The sequence below is a fragment of the Phyllostomus discolor genome, chromosome 10, assembly GCF_004126475.2.
Source record: "Phyllostomus discolor isolate MPI-MPIP mPhyDis1 chromosome 10, mPhyDis1.pri.v3, whole genome shotgun sequence".
NCBI lineage: Eukaryota > Metazoa > Chordata > Mammalia > Chiroptera > Phyllostomidae > Phyllostomus > Phyllostomus discolor.
In genome coordinates this window covers 1639653-1656100 of record NC_040912.2, presented here as the reverse complement: position 1 = coordinate 1656100, position 16448 = coordinate 1639653, and the positions used below count along the sequence as shown (strand labels likewise).

Sequence of the window (16448 nt, the reverse complement as noted above, 5' to 3'; positions counted from 1 at the left end):
TCCGGCGAAGCGTGCGAGTGTCATTGTGGTCCAGCAGGACAGTGGTGTGCTGCTCTGTGTCCCGTGATCCTCTTCTCCCCACTAACAAGCTTCCCCGTTCACTGCAGCGGCGCCCTCACGCACGCAGGGGCTTCCGGCGCGTGTCTGGACTAGCAGGACTGCATACGGGTGGTTTTCCTTGTAACTTTCTAACGAGCCTGCTCGCTGCTCGCATGCGATGCCCGTTGGACCTTGCTGTGAAATGACGATGCGGACGGGGCCTGCCCCGCTCGCTGCCCCGCTCGCTGCCCTGAGTGACTCGTTTTGGAGGTTTGCAGGGCTGGCCGTGACGGGGCTGCTAACCTTTCTCAATGCCTCATCCCGGCAAGAGGACCCTGGGGACTGCAGACAGCACACAGAGAGCTCCCGCTCCCGCCCCTCAGTTTGCCTTTTACGTGTTTCCACTGAACCGCCTCCCGAGAGCCGTTGTCTTACACGTCTCCCTCAGCCAGCCTCAGGCAGAGCAGCCTCTCCCTGGGTATACGGGCCCAGGGCAACCGGCAGATGATTTTAAAGGGAAAAGGGGGTCATCGTCTCCCGTTCCGAGGGGCACGTGGAGTTCAAGAGCCTCCGTGATGCTTCGGGCCAATCGGCTTTCAAGTTGTGAACGGGCCGCTCATTCTACGGAACTTGAAAGCAATTCCGAAACGAGGAAACGGAATCAGAGAATCAGACCATGCATTTGCAATTAGAAGACCGTAATTCGAGTTTGCTCAATGTAGTAAAATCGATAGTAGTGACGGTAATCGTTCACAGAATGGGCAGCGAGGCTCAGCAGGAGGACCGAGATGGTGGGGACAGCACGGGCAGAGCCCGGTGGTGTCCTGGCAGGGGACCAGGCATGCGGTGAGGGCTGTGCCCGGGAGCAGCCGTGAACTCGCCCAAGCAGGCAGCATGAGCCGGAGAAGACAGGACAGGAATCTGGCCGATGCCCTCATATTGGGGCCCACCTGCGTTCAAGTCACCCAGTGTCGTGCTCTGAAGTTTAAACCGAAATTAAACAGGTCGCCTGTTTCAAAACAAAGTAGCCAAGCCCAAAGCTGCGAGACAGCGTGATTCTGAGGGCCCTGTTTGTTGGGGAAGCTCCCTTGAGCCCCCGCTGGTGTGGGGACGTCAGGGGCCAGCCCAGGGACGCACTCTGGCCCTCACCTTGCACTCACTTGCCACTTTACACCCCGCCTCCGCCCAGAGAGAGCCGGCCACGCAGCTGCTCCTGTGGCCCCGGGAGAGGGCACCGTGGCCAGGGAACAGGAAGGGGATGGGGACTCTGCTCTTCACATGGGCAACAGGAGAGGAAATCGGACACTGTGGGAGCACAGTCCGCCCCTGCTGAGAGGTACCCTCAAGAAAATGGAACTAAATGCTTAGCCTGCCGGTATCGACCTTGACAACCATTCAGTGCACCCAATCTGAGCTAAAGATCGAATTCTCCTTAGATGCAAAGCAACGAGAATCTTAACAGAGCTGCGTGATTGCATTAGAAAAGGAAACTGATGAACTCATTTCCTTTTGTTCATTTTTTTTTTAGTTCTTTACTTACAAGCTACTCTGTCTCCAACTGGAGAGAGATTAAAGAACTCAGTTACAGCTCACTGGGGCCTGAGTGGGGTGGGGGGCCTGGACCTGGACACACTGTTGCAATTTCAAGAATGTGGCAAGCCAGTCACTAAATACAGCCATTATTAAAGAGTACATTGTGTCAGCTTATAATTAAATAAGTGATGCTACAAACAAAAGTAACAAATACTGAAAGCTCAGCACTTCCTCGTTACTTACTACCTTGGACTGTTTCTGCTCGATACATTACATGTATCGGGTCAGTATGATCCGACAGTCTGTATCAGTGACGATCCTATGTAGCAGCCTGCTGCCGGGAACCTCTCCCTCACCGCCCATTCAGCAACTGAGGTCCGTGGCTGGAAGTCCACAGGAGGGGCGTGCACACCACGGACATCAGCAACGGTGGCGGGCCAGCTGGCCGCTGTCTCCGCCAGCAGAGACTCAAGGTTCACGCCAACTCCAGACAGTTGTATGTGACAACCTGGATGCAGCCGCGAGGACCAAGACATCCCCAACCAGCTCCTCCGGGAGACGGAACTGTGCGTGCCGGCGCACGAGGCCCTTCCGTGATGGCCGCAGACAGAGACGGGGAGGAAACGCAGGGGCCACGGCGGAGGGCCTGGCGGGTGCTCCCTCTCTGTGCGCTGCCGAGTCCCCAGGGCCTGCACGGTGCATGCCAAGGCGACGTGTGTGCTCATGGGGCGCATTCTCACCTTGCCGTTTATTCCCCCACAGTTTACTGCTGCGCGTCGTTTCCTAGCCACGCCAGGCGCTTCTGACGACAGCCCTTGCGGAACTCCATGCCCCTGGCCTGTGGCCCTCCGCGGCCCCGGCCCCGACGCTCCTGTCCTCGACACCACAGGGCTCGCTGGCGCAGCGCGGTCTACTCTCTTTAGACCTGACCGACGCGCATGTCGCCGGCAGAGATCGGATTGACCGGGGTCCCTATGTCCCCGTAGGTGGCAGAGACTGTCCTACGTAAATTCTGGTGGATGACCCTGACCCGCCTGAGATTCCACTTTCACCGATACATGGACATGCTTCTGCTACGAACCTTGCTTTATTTTAATTCATCATTAGTTCACATCTTTCTCCACTGGTACCCAGTTGCAGAATGCCGTCCCTGTTTGCCTTTGAGCTAGATCGTGTCTGTAGATCGGCCAGTGTGGTCCGTTGGGGTAGGAACAGTCTGCCTACCCGGTTCGACTCGGTGCCTACACGCGTGAGCTAGAAGTGTCTGTAGGGGCTCACGGCTCATGCTGGGATCTGCGTGCTCCGGGATGCGCAGGACCCCACGTTTTTGTAAGGGCTTTCCAGGGTTCCCTATCACTGTCTTCTCCTGCACTCAGGCCGCGCGCAAACTGAGGGGCGAGGAAGGAGCACCTCCGCCCTCCACTCGTGCGCACTCCGCCCACTGCCCCGCCCCCGACACGGAAGACGCGCTCACCGCCGGCCTCGCACCGGGGCTGCCAGAGGGAGCGGCAGGTGGCCACACACCTGGGTTTTGCTGACCTGGGCTCACCGTGCCCAAGGAAGTAACAACCGCTCCGATTGACAAACGCTGGTCCGGAGGGCTGTACGAGGAATAGTGGCGTCCCAGGGTGTGGCCGCCACGTCCCTAGAGGGGCGTGGCCAGCTCTTCCTGGAGCGACAGATCCCCCTCCCTTCCTGGGAAAACCCACCGTCACCTCTGCTCTCCGGAGACGGACAGGCAGGGGGCGGCAACCTCGTTGGGGTTCGGGGCTCAGGATAAGGGGCTCACTTGCTTGGGTTAACGTTCGTTATCGTGCAGAAGTGCAGCTGAACTGGAGAAGCTTGTCGTGTCTTTCTCCAAAGGATTTTTTTAATGTTGTTGCTCAAAGCAAGAAAAAGAATCAGTTGGTATTTTTTTTACGTGTGTGACTTTCTCTGGCGGGTCACGCTGCAAACGGCAGTGATGACAATGCAGGGTCATCGCCGCTGACATCGGCGTCCATAACAAGGAACCAGGAGCTAGAAAGTGTAGAGATGTGTAGCTGGAGCTCTGTGTAACCGACCTCGTGCCGTAAGTTGGTGAAGAGAAAAAAACCAGGAGGTTATAGAAATCACTCACAGGAAAACAGAACAAGTTTAAAGTGCCTTTTTTTCCCTTTTGCATTAAAATAAAGAACTTTTGTCTGATAAGGAGCCATCCCTTGCCCTCGAATCATTAAATGGGGAAGTCTACACAGGACGAGGTAATGTGCACCTAACCGCTGGGGGAAGCCCCGGGGTCCACGACCCGGACTTCCCGGGCCGCGGAGGACGGTGTGCAGTGACAGCAGGAGGCGTGCGAGAGAGAAGCGGCCGTCAGGCCGCGGGGGGAAGGCAGGACAGCGTCGGCAGGCGCACAGTCCGGAGAAGGGCGGGGCGGGCCCGGTGGCTCTTAGAATGGTGGGTTAAGGGGGCAAACATGTGGAGCAAAGGACAGCGCCGACTCTGTGAGAAATAGAGGACGCAGGTGTGGAGGGGCGGGGACGGGAGGAGGGAGACTCAGCCCTGGCACCCTGACCGCCTGGGGCGTGCAGCTAGCCAATGACGTGGGTCCTGGCAGAACCTCAGGGCTCCCGGCCCCCAGGACGGCCCGATACGGGGCTGCGCGGAGCTCAGGGCGACGCGGTGAACGGGTGTCGGGGATCCACGCCTGTCCCGACACGGTGCTGACCGGCGATCGCGTCGTCTAGGAATCCGGCAGGTTCATTCAGGGACACTGTTTGTTTCTCAAAGCCCTTGCACCCCAGAGATGTTTTGGTGTGTGGCGCGACCTCAGAACCCATCCCTCCTTACAGATCGCTCGTTCTCCCTACAAGCCAGCACGAGACCCACCTGCTCCCTCTTCTCCCTGACGCGGGGTCGGGAGTGAGGCTCCAGGAGCGCAGGTTGGAAGTGGCCCCCTTCCCCAGCAGCGAGGCTCCGGTCGAGCCGGCCTCCTGGGGCCGGTCCCCGTGGGAGCTCACAGCCAGTGCCGAGGCCCAAGAAACATGGACTCTGAATCACTGTCCGTCCCCAGTTGGCTCAGGCCCTCACATTTTCACCAGGGAGTCCTGTGGGGCGGGGGGGGGGGGGGGGCTGGGAGCAAGCAGCGGCATCTGACCCGCCCTCCTGTTTGCAGGGTGGGGTGCGCCGTCTGGCGTCCCCGCGGCTCTCGGCCTCCCGAGAAGGCTCTGCACGTGCTCAGCTGCGAACGGGGGTGCCCAGCTCCGCGGGGAAACGCCCTGGAGGAGCCGCGGTGCAGTGTGCTCGCCGGGCAGCAGTCGGCCTGGAGCCTGCGTGCGTGGTGCCGGCCAGCCGCTCACGCTCGCTCCCGTGTGGTTTGGGTCCGTGACACGACACCGCTTGTTCGCAGCCTTCGTAACGCGTGTGATATGATGTAAAATGTGTCCGTTCGCAGGCTAACTCTTTTCATAGCAAAGCAAAGTTTCCTGCGATAGGGGCAAGGTTGGCACCGTGCGAACGCTCAGAGAGGAGGTGCGGGCCCCTCACACAGTGCTGGTGGCGGCTCGAAGCAGGGCCACCGTCCACTGTCCAGGACGTCCTCCGCCTGGGGGACGGAGGGGGGGCCCTGCCCTCTTCTCTGTGCTCTGAGTGGTGTGTGTGTGTGTGTGCTCTGTGTTCCTGCAGCTGTGTGTGTGTGTGTGTGTTCCTGTGTGTGCCCTTATGTGTGTGCATCTGTGCACGTGTGTGTTCACAAGTGTGCGTGCAAACTTGTGTGCTGGTGCGCTTGTTCCTCTGTGTGTGCATCTGAGTGTGTGCTCCTGTGTGTCCACAAACACGCATGGGCCTGTGCATGTGCACATGCTCCTGTGTGCCTGTACATGTGTCTGCACACCAGTACCGTTGTGTGCACATGCCTGTGTGTGTGTGTCCCTGCACGCTCATGGACATGTGTGCACACCTGTGTGTTTGCATTTTTGTGCACACACCTGTTTGCGCATGTGTGTCTGTGTGCATGGTTGTGCACACACCTGAGTTTGGGTGTGCTCCTGTGTTCACACATGTGTGCACCTGTGTGCATGTGTGTGTCAGTGTCTGTGTGTATTGGATACGTCATGGCTTGCACCCAACAAGCACAGAGCAGGAGGAACACTCACAATAGTTTGCCCCCTATTAGTCACCGTGGTGAAATGCTGACAAGCAAACTTCAAAGGCCCCGGCGAGGACGAAGGTCCAGGTCTCACCTGCGTGAGGCTCAGCGTCACCTGTGCCTGAGCCCCCGGCTCGGTCGGCCACCTGGAGCGACACGGAGCCGCTCACCGTTCCCCCCGACACTTTCTTCCGAGGGGCCTCGGGATGCCCGCTTTCTCCTCAGTTTATTCTGCCTTGAATCGCTCTAACCCTCCTTTTTTCTCCTTAAGAAAACAATAAGCTTTTATGACTCTGCGTGAAGCTACATGACAGTCGGAAGGTTATATCTACCCACACCCTTCAGAAAAGAAAGGAAAAGAAAAGAAAAGAAAAGAAACAGAAAAGAAAAGAAGAGACAAGAAAAGAAAAGAAAGAGAGAGGAGAGCCTTTGAGACCGCCGGGACCGGCCACATGGTCCCCAGGGTGGCGGTCCGAGGCTGGCTCTGGGAGGAGAGGGGGGGCCTGCGTCCGGCTGCAGTGGCCAGCGCGGCCCAGGCACCCTTCCCGGCCCGTGAGCGACTCGGGGGACAGAGGCGACGGACGAGGGTCTGTTTTGTGTGGGTGGGCAGTGGCCCTGTAAAGACTTGCTGCGTGGCCCGAATCCCAACCCCGAGGAGAAAGTGGGAGGCAGACGCCACTCATCCACGCTCGTGCCCCCTTTGAGGAGCAAAGTCGCCAATGTTAAGGAAGGGTTGCCTTGGAATTCTGTCCCCCAAGGGGCGAGGGGTGGCCAGGCGTCCAGGCAGCCCCGCCCCCACCAGCCCCTCGCTCTGGGCTCTGCGGGGTGACCCAGCTGCTGCAGAGGCCAGCCCGCACGGTGCCGTGGCTTCCCCGCTCCGCTCCTCCACCAGGGGGAGCCCGGGCCCTCCCAGCGGTGGCCGCCTGAGCTGGGAGACAAAGGTCCAGCTGGTGACAGTACAGGCTCAGTGGCCGAGTTCAGAGGGGGAGCCCTGCTCTTCACAAAGAGGGGACAGTGAGGCCAGCCGGGGCAGGACAGCCTGTGCCCGGAGGGCCAACTCTCCGACCACTCTGGCCGGCGTGATGCGGACTGGGACCGAGAAGGGAGCGGAGATCTGACGTGTGTGTCCGGGTGCGCGTGTGTTTGGGTGGGTGTGTGCACCCACAGCACGGACGCCGCTGCCTCTCTGTGCCAGAGTTCAGTTTGCCGGCAAGGGCGGCTCTGAGACCAACCCGTGCAGGTGACCACCCGTGCAGGTGACCGTAAAGCATTTAGAGCAACCGCCAGCTCCCAGCGAATGCCGGCCACAAAACAGGCCGACGTTTAAAACACAGGGACCTTACGTTGAAATCCTGACCACTGCCTTCTCAACACCATCAGGTGTGGCAACACCAGTTCCCCTCGTGAGGGAGACGCGTGGGAGGCAGCGGCAGCCGGCGCTCGGTGCAGGCACACGCCACGCTCCTCCGAGCCCCGTGCTCGCTCGAGGCCCCACCCCGTCCCTCCCCGGTGTCCCCTGGAGGTCCCCGGCCCCTTGAGGGGGTCAGCTGGGCTTCCCCGCCCTGGTCAACCTGCAGAGATCAAGGAACTCAAGCCCTCATTTTTGAAAAATCAGAAAAACATGAACTCTCTGTTGTCCAATAAGCTTCACACATTCGATTTTCTGCTTTGCGAGTTCACACGAAGGATGCAGGGCCGTGTCTAGCTCCCGGCTTTTCCTTTGGATTTCAGCGACTGTATGTGTCACCCCCAGAGAGATTTCTTTAAATGAGCCCCTTTGCAGCTCCCGACAGCGTGGTCCCCGCGCTCAGGGCCTGATGCTCTCTGGGCCCTCGGACACGGCTCGTCCGTCCAGCCTGGCTCTGGAGGCTGCCGGGTCCCTTGCAGCCGGGCACATGCAGGGTCAGTGAGAACATGGCCAGGCTGGCTTCTGCGCGTGCCCGGAGCCCTCCGCCTGCCGCCGAGACCCTGAGCACATGCTGGGAACTGAGCCGGAGCCCGGGCACGGCCTGTGAGGTGATTTGGGGTCCCGGTGGGTTTGGCTGAGGTGAGCGCCTTCTGGCCAAGAAAGCCGAGTTATTTGGGGTCACCACGGTTGTGGGTTAGGTGGGTTTTGTGGGAGACGTTGGATTTACCAGCTGCATAGTCTGCTGACTCTGGGCCAGGCTAGAGACGGTCCTGTAGACGTTTCCTGCCATGACGGCTCTGACTTCACAGACGTCAGCTAGAAACACGAGTTTAACAGACCTCACAGACGGTCAAGAGTCAGAAACCACCGTTAGAATAAGGGAAGGACAGGCCAACCAAGAAGCCACTTTGTAATCAAACAGAGTCCAGAAAAAAAAGCCAAAAAGTATTGTTTTTCTTTTGATCTTCTCATAGCAATGCCAGCTAAAACATTTCCCTGCAGGAGGACAGTGACCATCCTGTCTGCTCCCGCCGACCTCCGCCTCCCGGCACAACCGGAGGATGGGGGACCAAGGTGTGGGGCGGGGGGGGGGGGGGTGCCAGGGGGTGGAAGGCGGGGAGGACATGCAGGCAAACAGCACGGCTCTGTTTACCCAGGACAGGGAAGAGGAAGATGCGCTGTCCTTTCAGGACCAGTTAAACAGACACTTGCGTAGAAGGCCTTGGGGGCCGAGACGGACCCTCCGCCCAGCCCCGGCCCTGCACAAAACACAAAGGCCATCTTCATGCGGTCACTTTTAGGTCAATGTCCAGTGGGCGGCAGCGGCCCAGCCCTGCGCTGTACAAAGCCAGACACACGTAAGGCCCGTGCTCGCCGCTGCAGGCCTCCTCACGACAGGTGGAACTTGGGGACAGGGCCAAGTTTTCCCTAGATCATCGATCCCCCATGGCAGGTGAGCGGCCCCCACTTCACGCCACAGCTGAGCCCTAGTGGCCTCGAGACTGAGTTCCCGGGGGACCTGGCAAGTCCCGGGCGGCCCGGTTTCCAGAGGCGCCGACTAAACGCCAACCCCCGTTCTTTAAGACACCAGACCACCTGGAGGCGGCCTGTCCGTGAGGTGTGGATGCCGTGCGCCCCCGGGCCCGCACCTCCCGCCCCCGCCTGCGCTCAGGCCCCAGGAACGTTGATGTCAGAAAGGCCCGGATTTGTCTTTTTCTCGGCACCCGTTTAGAATGCACTGAAACCCCTGGACAAACAGAGCAAGCTTCTCCCTGGGAGCGCGGAAGAATGGGTTCCAGCAGGAAAGTCTCGGCGTAGCTGCGGCCAATGATTGCTTCAGCGTTTCTCGGTGAAGGAACCGCGATTCGGCTCGTGCCCGACACGGGGCCGTGTGGCCGTGAGTGGACCTGCCCGTTTGGCAGCCTGGCACGGCGTGTTTCTGCCACACGCAACTTCAGGAATCACGTGCTGGCCGGGGCTTCTTACATAATGTGCAAAAGAGAAACAGTGACACCCATCCGCAGGGGCAGTGCAGTAAAGCAAGAGCTGGGTGGATAGGATCTGCTTGAACGTTACACAGTGTCACACCCAGGGACCCCTGTGTGGGCTGCAGGTCCTGGGGTTGGGCTGTGCTCCTGGGCAGTAATTAGCCGACGCTCTGATATTTGAGGCCACCCTGCAGCTATGACACCCCCCAGAGGAGGAGTCCCACTTAGAAACACGCTAGAGCAGACGTGTGGACACACAGGGGAACCTCCATTTCTGGAGGGAGGACCCGCGTCCAAGGACCGTCACCCAGGGCCAGCACTGAGGCTGCGGAGGGGAGTCGGCCAACCCCACCCAAGGGCATCCTCCCCGGCAGGAGCCTCCCTCCCCCGCCCCACGGACGGGTCCTCAATCCCACCCGCCGGAGGCTCCGAGTTCCGTGCTCAGCAGACAGCGAGGGCATGTGCGGAAGGGCCCGCTCCTCTCGTTACCGACCGGGATGCTGAGTGTCGGGTTGGCTGCGAAAGGAGGGCCTCGTTCAGTGCGGACACGGAGGCAGGGAGTATGGGGCCACCAGCGGGGCCGCCGCCTCCTGCCCGCCTGTGACAGAACGGCAGCTGGGCCCGGCCCTGTTGGACAGTGAAGGGTCGGAGCCTCCCGGCCCAGACTGTCCAGTTGGCACGTCGGGGTTCTAGGATTCGAGTCGTGGTTCAGGCCCTTGGGAAGCTCCGGCTGATGGGCAGCAAGAATACAGTACTTGGCTCTGAAGAGAACCCAGGTCTATTTTAGATCCACGGGCTCCTTGACATTCTTCGTCATCCTGCCTTCTTGAAAAGAATTATGTTTATACACTCGCACACACAGAGCGACGGGCTGTAGAGAGCAGGCCGCCCTGAGACCCCCGCCTGCAGTGTGGTGAGGGGCCACGGCTGCGGGCCTCCAGGGCCAGACGGCCAACGCAAAGGTTAAACCGTGCCCCCCTAAAGAGTCCTCGAGTCAAACGGCGTGATGAGGTGAACGTCACTTTGAGGAACCAGCCGGAAAGAAGGAGCCCAAGTCAGGGCAGGACGGCCATGGTGCCGGGGACAGAGGGGCCCCCGGAGCCTCACCCCCAGCCAGCCCCACCCCCTCCAGAACGTTCGCAGCAGGCATGGGTGCAAGCGCACCCACCCCCCAACTCTGCCTGGGCGAAGGGGAGTCTTCCGGACATCAAAATACTATCGTGTTCAGATTCCTTTTAGCACACATTTTAGAAACAACGGTCCATTTAAAAGTTAATATTTCCAACGCAGTAGAAATTACATCTGTCGCCACCAATTGAACTCATGGTGGAACTTTCCAGATGCCAGTGAGACGTGGGAAGGACAGCGGGTGGTTCCGAGTCCCCTGGGGGGCGGGGGGTGTGAGGACGGTGCTGACACATGCACCGGGTCGGGTGGCGTCCCTAGTTCGGGGCGTTGCTCTGCAGGCACCTCAACGCCCCCTTTCCTCCCAGAGCCGGGACCCCGGGGAGCTGGATCCCGAGGCGGGGGGCAGTAGCGAGCACTCCGGCTGGCTGTGGGTGGTGGGCGGGGCCTGGAGGCGCCCCCGGACTGGGGGGGCGGGGGGGTGAGGAAGAACTCTGTCCCCGACACATTGCCTCTGGGCCAGTCCGCCTGCCCAGACTGACCCTGGAGAGGTCGTCCGTTGTGATGGCCAGCAAGGAAGCGATGTCATGGGGTGTGAGGCCTGTCGTTTGCCTTTGATAACAAGAAACACCTGAATCCGTGGCAAAGCTCTTGGAAGAAAGTGACACTTAGGGCTCGAGGTGGTCTTTGGGGCTCCGCACAAGGAAAACTCGGTGGGGATAGTTCCGAACCGAAGATGAGCGAGCTCCGTGTTGAGACATTCATAGCTTTGAGTTAGCCCTCCCTTCTTTCCATTTGGTCCGGAGAGTTCCCCCAAGGTCTCGCTTACGAGCAGCTATGAGGGCGTTTGGACCGCGGGGTCATATACTTTACGTGGATGGGGGGGGGGGGCTGGTATTCCCGAGTCCGGCTCTGTGGCTGTTCCTCTGGAACCGGATTTCAGCACGAGTTTCCATTAGGCTTCTGCTAAAGACAGAGTAAGTGTGTTTTCCACACTGGCAAAGATCACGCAATGACGACTTTCTAGTTCAGAAAGGCTGTTCGCACCTGAAGGGAGGCCACGGCGCCGGCACATTAATCGACCCAGAGGTGACGGCTCCCACGTCCGGGGCGGACAGGAATGGCGGGAAGGAAAGGGTGGTGCTGTTCGCCACCTCGGAGCCACAGGGAGTCACCAGCCCGGCGTCCGGAGAACGGGGACACCCAGGTTCCGATCGGGGGTCTCAAAGACGGTGGAGCTCCAGCTCTTGGGGGGCGTTTGCAGCTCATCAGAGCCCCCTTGCTCGTTTCGCTGGAAGGGAAAGGTCCTGCCGCAGTCCGGAGGAGGACCCGGGGGGAGGGGGGACCAGGAGGCGGGATCCGGACTCTCACTTGTCCCCCACTGGCCCGGCGCAGGGGTCCCTGCTCCACTGGCCTCATGGGAGCCCCCGGGGCGGAGGGTGGGAACTAGGACACAGCGGGGGGGTCTAGAGGACAGCCCAGGCCCCCACACCATTGTCTCAGTCAGCGATTGTCAAAACATGTCCCGGCGCCTGGGGTTAACAATAGGGGCAGCCAAAGGAGGAGCAATAATGAGGGGACGGGGGGGGGGGGGGGGGGGGTTGGGGGGCGTCTGATTCTGAGCTAGACTCGGAGGGGCAGAGCTGAGGGCAGAAGGAAATGCCGACCTACAGGGCACCTCTGGGGGCCCCGCCCCTGCCTTCTGCCCCCGCTGTCCCCGCCGGCCACCCCACAGGCACACTCAGGTGCTGCTTGCATGGTCCCAGAGCCTTGAACGTGCTGCCGCCATCCTCGCCAGCTTCCACACCCCTCCCTCCCACCCTCCCCGGGCACACCCACCGCCCACGGCTCACGTCAGCGCACCGGGCCCCTGCTCCCTGAGGCACACACACTCATGCACACACATGTGCTCCCTTACACACTTGTTCTTTCGGTTCCCAGGGGACTGCCCTCCTTCCTCCCGGGTACACTCCTGCCCAGCACCGGCTCCCCAGGCCCGGCCCGGCCCAGGCGCCTGTGGGGGGTGGGCCCTCCCCAAGCACCTATCAGGTGGGCTCAAGGGCAGTGTCCCCCAGCCCTAGGGGAGGTTACCCCTGAGAAACGGAGGGCTCACCTGGGCAGGAGGGGCCTCTGGTAATCACGCCACTTGTTGTACGCCCAAAACAGTCTAACCTGTGCCCACTGAATGACCAGCCGCCCCCTGCCCGTGCAGACACACCCAGAGGGGCGTTTCTGTAGGCCACAGACCATCCGTCTGTGTGTGTGTCTCTCTCTGTCTGTCCCCCCATGAACTGTGCGTCACCAGACAGCCCTGGCTCTCGGACTGGAGACCGGTGTCCCCGGGTCCATCCCGGGGCCCTTCCCTGCGAGGTGCATCGGAACTACGTTCTGCCTTGCCGCCACAGTCCTGCGGGCTGCACCCCACCCCCTCTCCTGGGTGCACCTGAGACCAAGGGTCCAGGCTCCCGCCCTGGGCAGCTCTCCCCCGCTCTGGCTCTGCAGGGACCTGCGGCCGGGTCCCTGTCACCTGGTGCTCGTCAGCACTGTGAGAAAGAAAACGTGTCCCTTTAGTTGACCTACTTGTCCAGGGACAGTGGCGGAGGCAGGGCCAGAGACTGGGGTCTCCGCGGCCATGGGGGCAGCAGCCGACGGCAGGGCAGGGTAGGGCGGGGCGCAGCTGGGAGCCGAGGCCAGAGGGTGACACCTGGAGGCTGAGTCACGGGCTGCACGGCCGGAGCGGCGGGCCACCCTCCGAGGTGTGACAGCTTCTCGGCGAACCTCTGTCAGGAAAGGGCCGCCTGTGCTAACCCCTGGGCAGCCCCACTTCTCCTCTTCGCCCTCTAATCACGGCCCCGCAACAGAAGCCAGGGAGGGAGCCGGGGGAAAGGGGCCTTGTTGGGAGGCGGCCACTGGGCCGGGACACATTGCCCTGGGCATCCGGGCCTCCCGGAACAGCCCTCCTTTGTGCTGCGGCTCCCCTCGGGAGCTTCCGTGCCGTGTCTGTCTCCGCAACCCTGTCCTCTGCTGTGTGTCGTTGTTTGGGACCGTGATACCCCAGCACGGGCAGGGGCTTTTTTTATTTTCTATGTTTCTGTTAATTCTGGGTTGCCAGTCTGCTGCCCCAGTTGAGTGTGACGGGGCTGCCACCGGACCGCCGCTGTCACTGGACTCCTGGCGCCCGGTTGCGTGGGGTGTGTGCTGGGCATGCCGTGGCCCTGAGTCACCGTGGGCATTCAGTCACTTACCAGGGGAGCGGTCTGTCAGCAGAGCACAGTGAGGCCGCAGCACAGTGCACCCCCGGTTTCCGGGACCACCCCACACAGCGCTCGCTCCCGTCATGCATCTTGAGGTGTCAACGTTTGAAATCTGTTTCTACGTAACATTAAAACGAGCAGCTCGGGTGCAGGGCTGGCTCCTGGTTACACAGTCACACGGTCACACACCCCGGTCTCCCAGCTTCCGCACCAGGAAGAGTTTCTGCTCCACCCGCAGGCTTTACAAACCCTGGGAGCTCAGTGGGAAGGGGAACAATAGCCTCGCTGCACCCAACACGTTCTCACACGGCCCGGGGCAGGTGCTGAGTGGCCACGGCATCCCCAGCGTCACCGTCGCTGCGGGCGGGGAGGGGACTTCGGTGATGAGTCGCCGCAGCTCAGCCCACGCCTGCCACCCCTTCCACGGCGGGAGGCCCCTCGGCACTCAGGGCCCCGGCACCGAAGCTCGGGGTGCCATCGCCCTGATTCCCTTTAGCCCCACGTGGAGGTCCCCCCGCAGACTGTCTCTCCCCCAGGCCGGAACTTGCTGTCTCCGTGGAAACACGGAGGGACAGCCGAACGTCCACGGAGGCCGTGCCATCACTGTCTCAGGCCAAAGTTCGGGTGTCCCCCTGGTCTGTTGGTCACAAGCTCCCAAAGGGACATTTATTTATGTCTAAATTTGTCAAGATGTTTTTCAAAACCCCACTTTTCAAAGAAAAGAACTCGTTTTAAAACAACGTCCACGACGCCGAGGGTCGGTCTGAAAACCGATGCCTCCGCCGTGTGGCCGGCCGGCACCGTTAAATGTGTGCCCACCGTCCGTCCACTTGGGACCGAGAGGCCAGCACACAGGGTGGTGCCTTTTGGGGGGCTGTTTGCTCTCCGCCACACCTAAGGGAGGTGTGTCTGGAGGAAGCCGTGTGTGTGAACCCCTGCCTTCCTGGCACCCCAACCCCAAAGTGCTGGTGGCCGGGCGGGCTGGGTGGTGCGGGCACGCGGGTGCTGGCTGACGGGTGTCCTTGCCGTGTTCCACGCAGTGAGCCTCCCCCTGGGGCCCGGCGGGCCCGGCGCCGTGGACAGGGTCCCGCCGGCCACCCCGGACGCCGAGGAGACGGTGTCGGTCGGCAGCTGCTTCGCCTCGGAGGACACGACGGAGGACTCGGGCGTGGTGAGCTCCCCCTCCGACATCGCCTCGCTGGACTCCCAGCACGACAGCGCCAAGTCCAGAGAGAAGTGGGCCACCGACCAGGAGGACGGCAGCGACCAGGACCTGGCCGGGCCCCCCGAACCGGGCGCTGCGAAGAGCCCCACGTGGGAGAGGAATGGCGCCGGGCCCTGGCATTCGGGGTGAGTGACGGGACAGCTGGGGATGGGGGCCCCATCCCGGTCTCCGGGAGAGGGGTCGCTTGTCCCAGGGACCGGGGCTTGTTTCCCACGGTGACGTCGGCCTGCTCTTTCCGGGTGTGCAGGCACTGGTGAGTAACTAGGGGTGGTGGTGTGTGTGTGTGTGTGCACGTGCACACACGCATGCCCATCGATACCCGGGGCCCTTCACACGGGGTGCTTGTCCACCCAGCTTCCTGCTTTCCAGACTTCTCCACGGTCCCACACATCATCCTTTGTGCCTTCACTTACTTTATTTGTCAACAAATGGGCACGCGGCTGGTCTGGGTTCCCACCGCCGGGAGCCCGGTGTGCACGTGTTTCTGGTTGCACGCGGGGAGTGTCCCGGCAGAGAAGGGATGAGGCTCTCGGAGGAACAGGCTCTTGACTTTCTCGGTGACGGACGCATTGCTCCCAGGAGGACCGGCTGGGGTGCCCGCCCAGCAGGGGGCGCTCTGCAGCTGCACCCGCCCTCGGGGTGGCAGGCGCATGGCGTCTCGTGGGGCTCCGGGTCACGCTCCCCGGGGTTCGTGAGGACGGGCAGCCTGCCGCACGCCTGGGGGCAGCCTGGTTTCCTCTCCCCCAAGCGTTGCCTCTTGGTAGATGTTGGCCTCTTTGGAGAAGCGCAGTGTGACTTTGGAAACAGTGGTCCATCTCCCCTTGGCCAGTCGTCACACGCAGAGAGCCCTGCAGACGCTGGCTTGAGTGTGACGTTCTGGCTGTTGTGTAGAAACTGCCGTTTGATTCTAGTGTCGTTACACTCGTCCGTGTTCCCCTGAATAGGTGCGTCCTTCGTGTATTTAAGGGACCCTGCTCACGCCCTCAAGCAGCGGTCCCCGACCTTTCTGGCACCAGGGACTGGTGTGTGGAAGCCAGTTTCTCCACGGACGGACGGGGGTGGGGGTAGGTGGGTGTGGGGGTGGTGATTGGCTGGCTCGCAGGACCGCCACCCGCCTCTGGCTGTGCGGCCCGGATCCTAACAGCCCTCAGCCCAGTACCAGTCCCCCGCCCAGGGATCGGGGTCCCCTGCCCTAAAACACCAAACATCGTCTGAATTTCTTGTGAAAATGTAGTGCTGCTTTCTCACATTTGGGCTTCTGGTCTACCTGCGGTTCATTTTGGGCTGTGACGTGAAAAGGAAACCCATTTTCTCCCACTGACTCCGAGTCCCACTCAGGTCAGGTGTGAAGTTTCCAGATGCACGCCCGTCCGCCCCGGTGCCCTGCTCCGCAGTGCCCGCCCGTGCGGCCGTCTCGGCCACAGTTCTTTTTTTTTTTTTGGTCTTTTAGGAAAAAATAGCAGGTTCATTCTCTATAGCCCATGAACTTTTTGAACCTTTTAGATAATTTTAAGAGCCAATCACATGATGCCATGAAAGCATGAGTGGAAATAAAATAATAAGTAGAATAATAGGAAGCAATTCGTAGGTCACTCACCAACGTGAATGAAGGCTTTTGTCCTTTTGCTGTTTTGCTGCACCTGTGTCCAGATGAGCGAGAATATTCGTCTGATTAATGTAATGTTACCATCAGTAGTATTTCATTTTGATTCATTTTTACCTAATTGTTTGTCATGGGCATTCCCCG

General features: G+C 60.8%; 1 protein-coding gene across 3 annotated transcripts in view; it reads left to right on the top strand.

The window, feature by feature from the left end:
• The window catches only part of COBL (cordon-bleu WH2 repeat protein), a 113551-nt gene that overhangs the window by 81848 nt on the left and 15255 nt on the right, over positions 1-16448 (top strand). For 2 of the 3 annotated variants that reach the window (XM_036010385.1, XM_036010384.1), the window contains one exon: positions 14517-14826. In XM_036010385.1, the coding sequence (XP_035866278.1) occupies positions 14517-14826 (310 nt within the window). Of the gene's footprint in view, positions 1-2334; positions 3784-14516; positions 14827-16448 lie in introns of those variants that run through there. The other variant, XM_036010386.1, reaches the window with a different exon arrangement.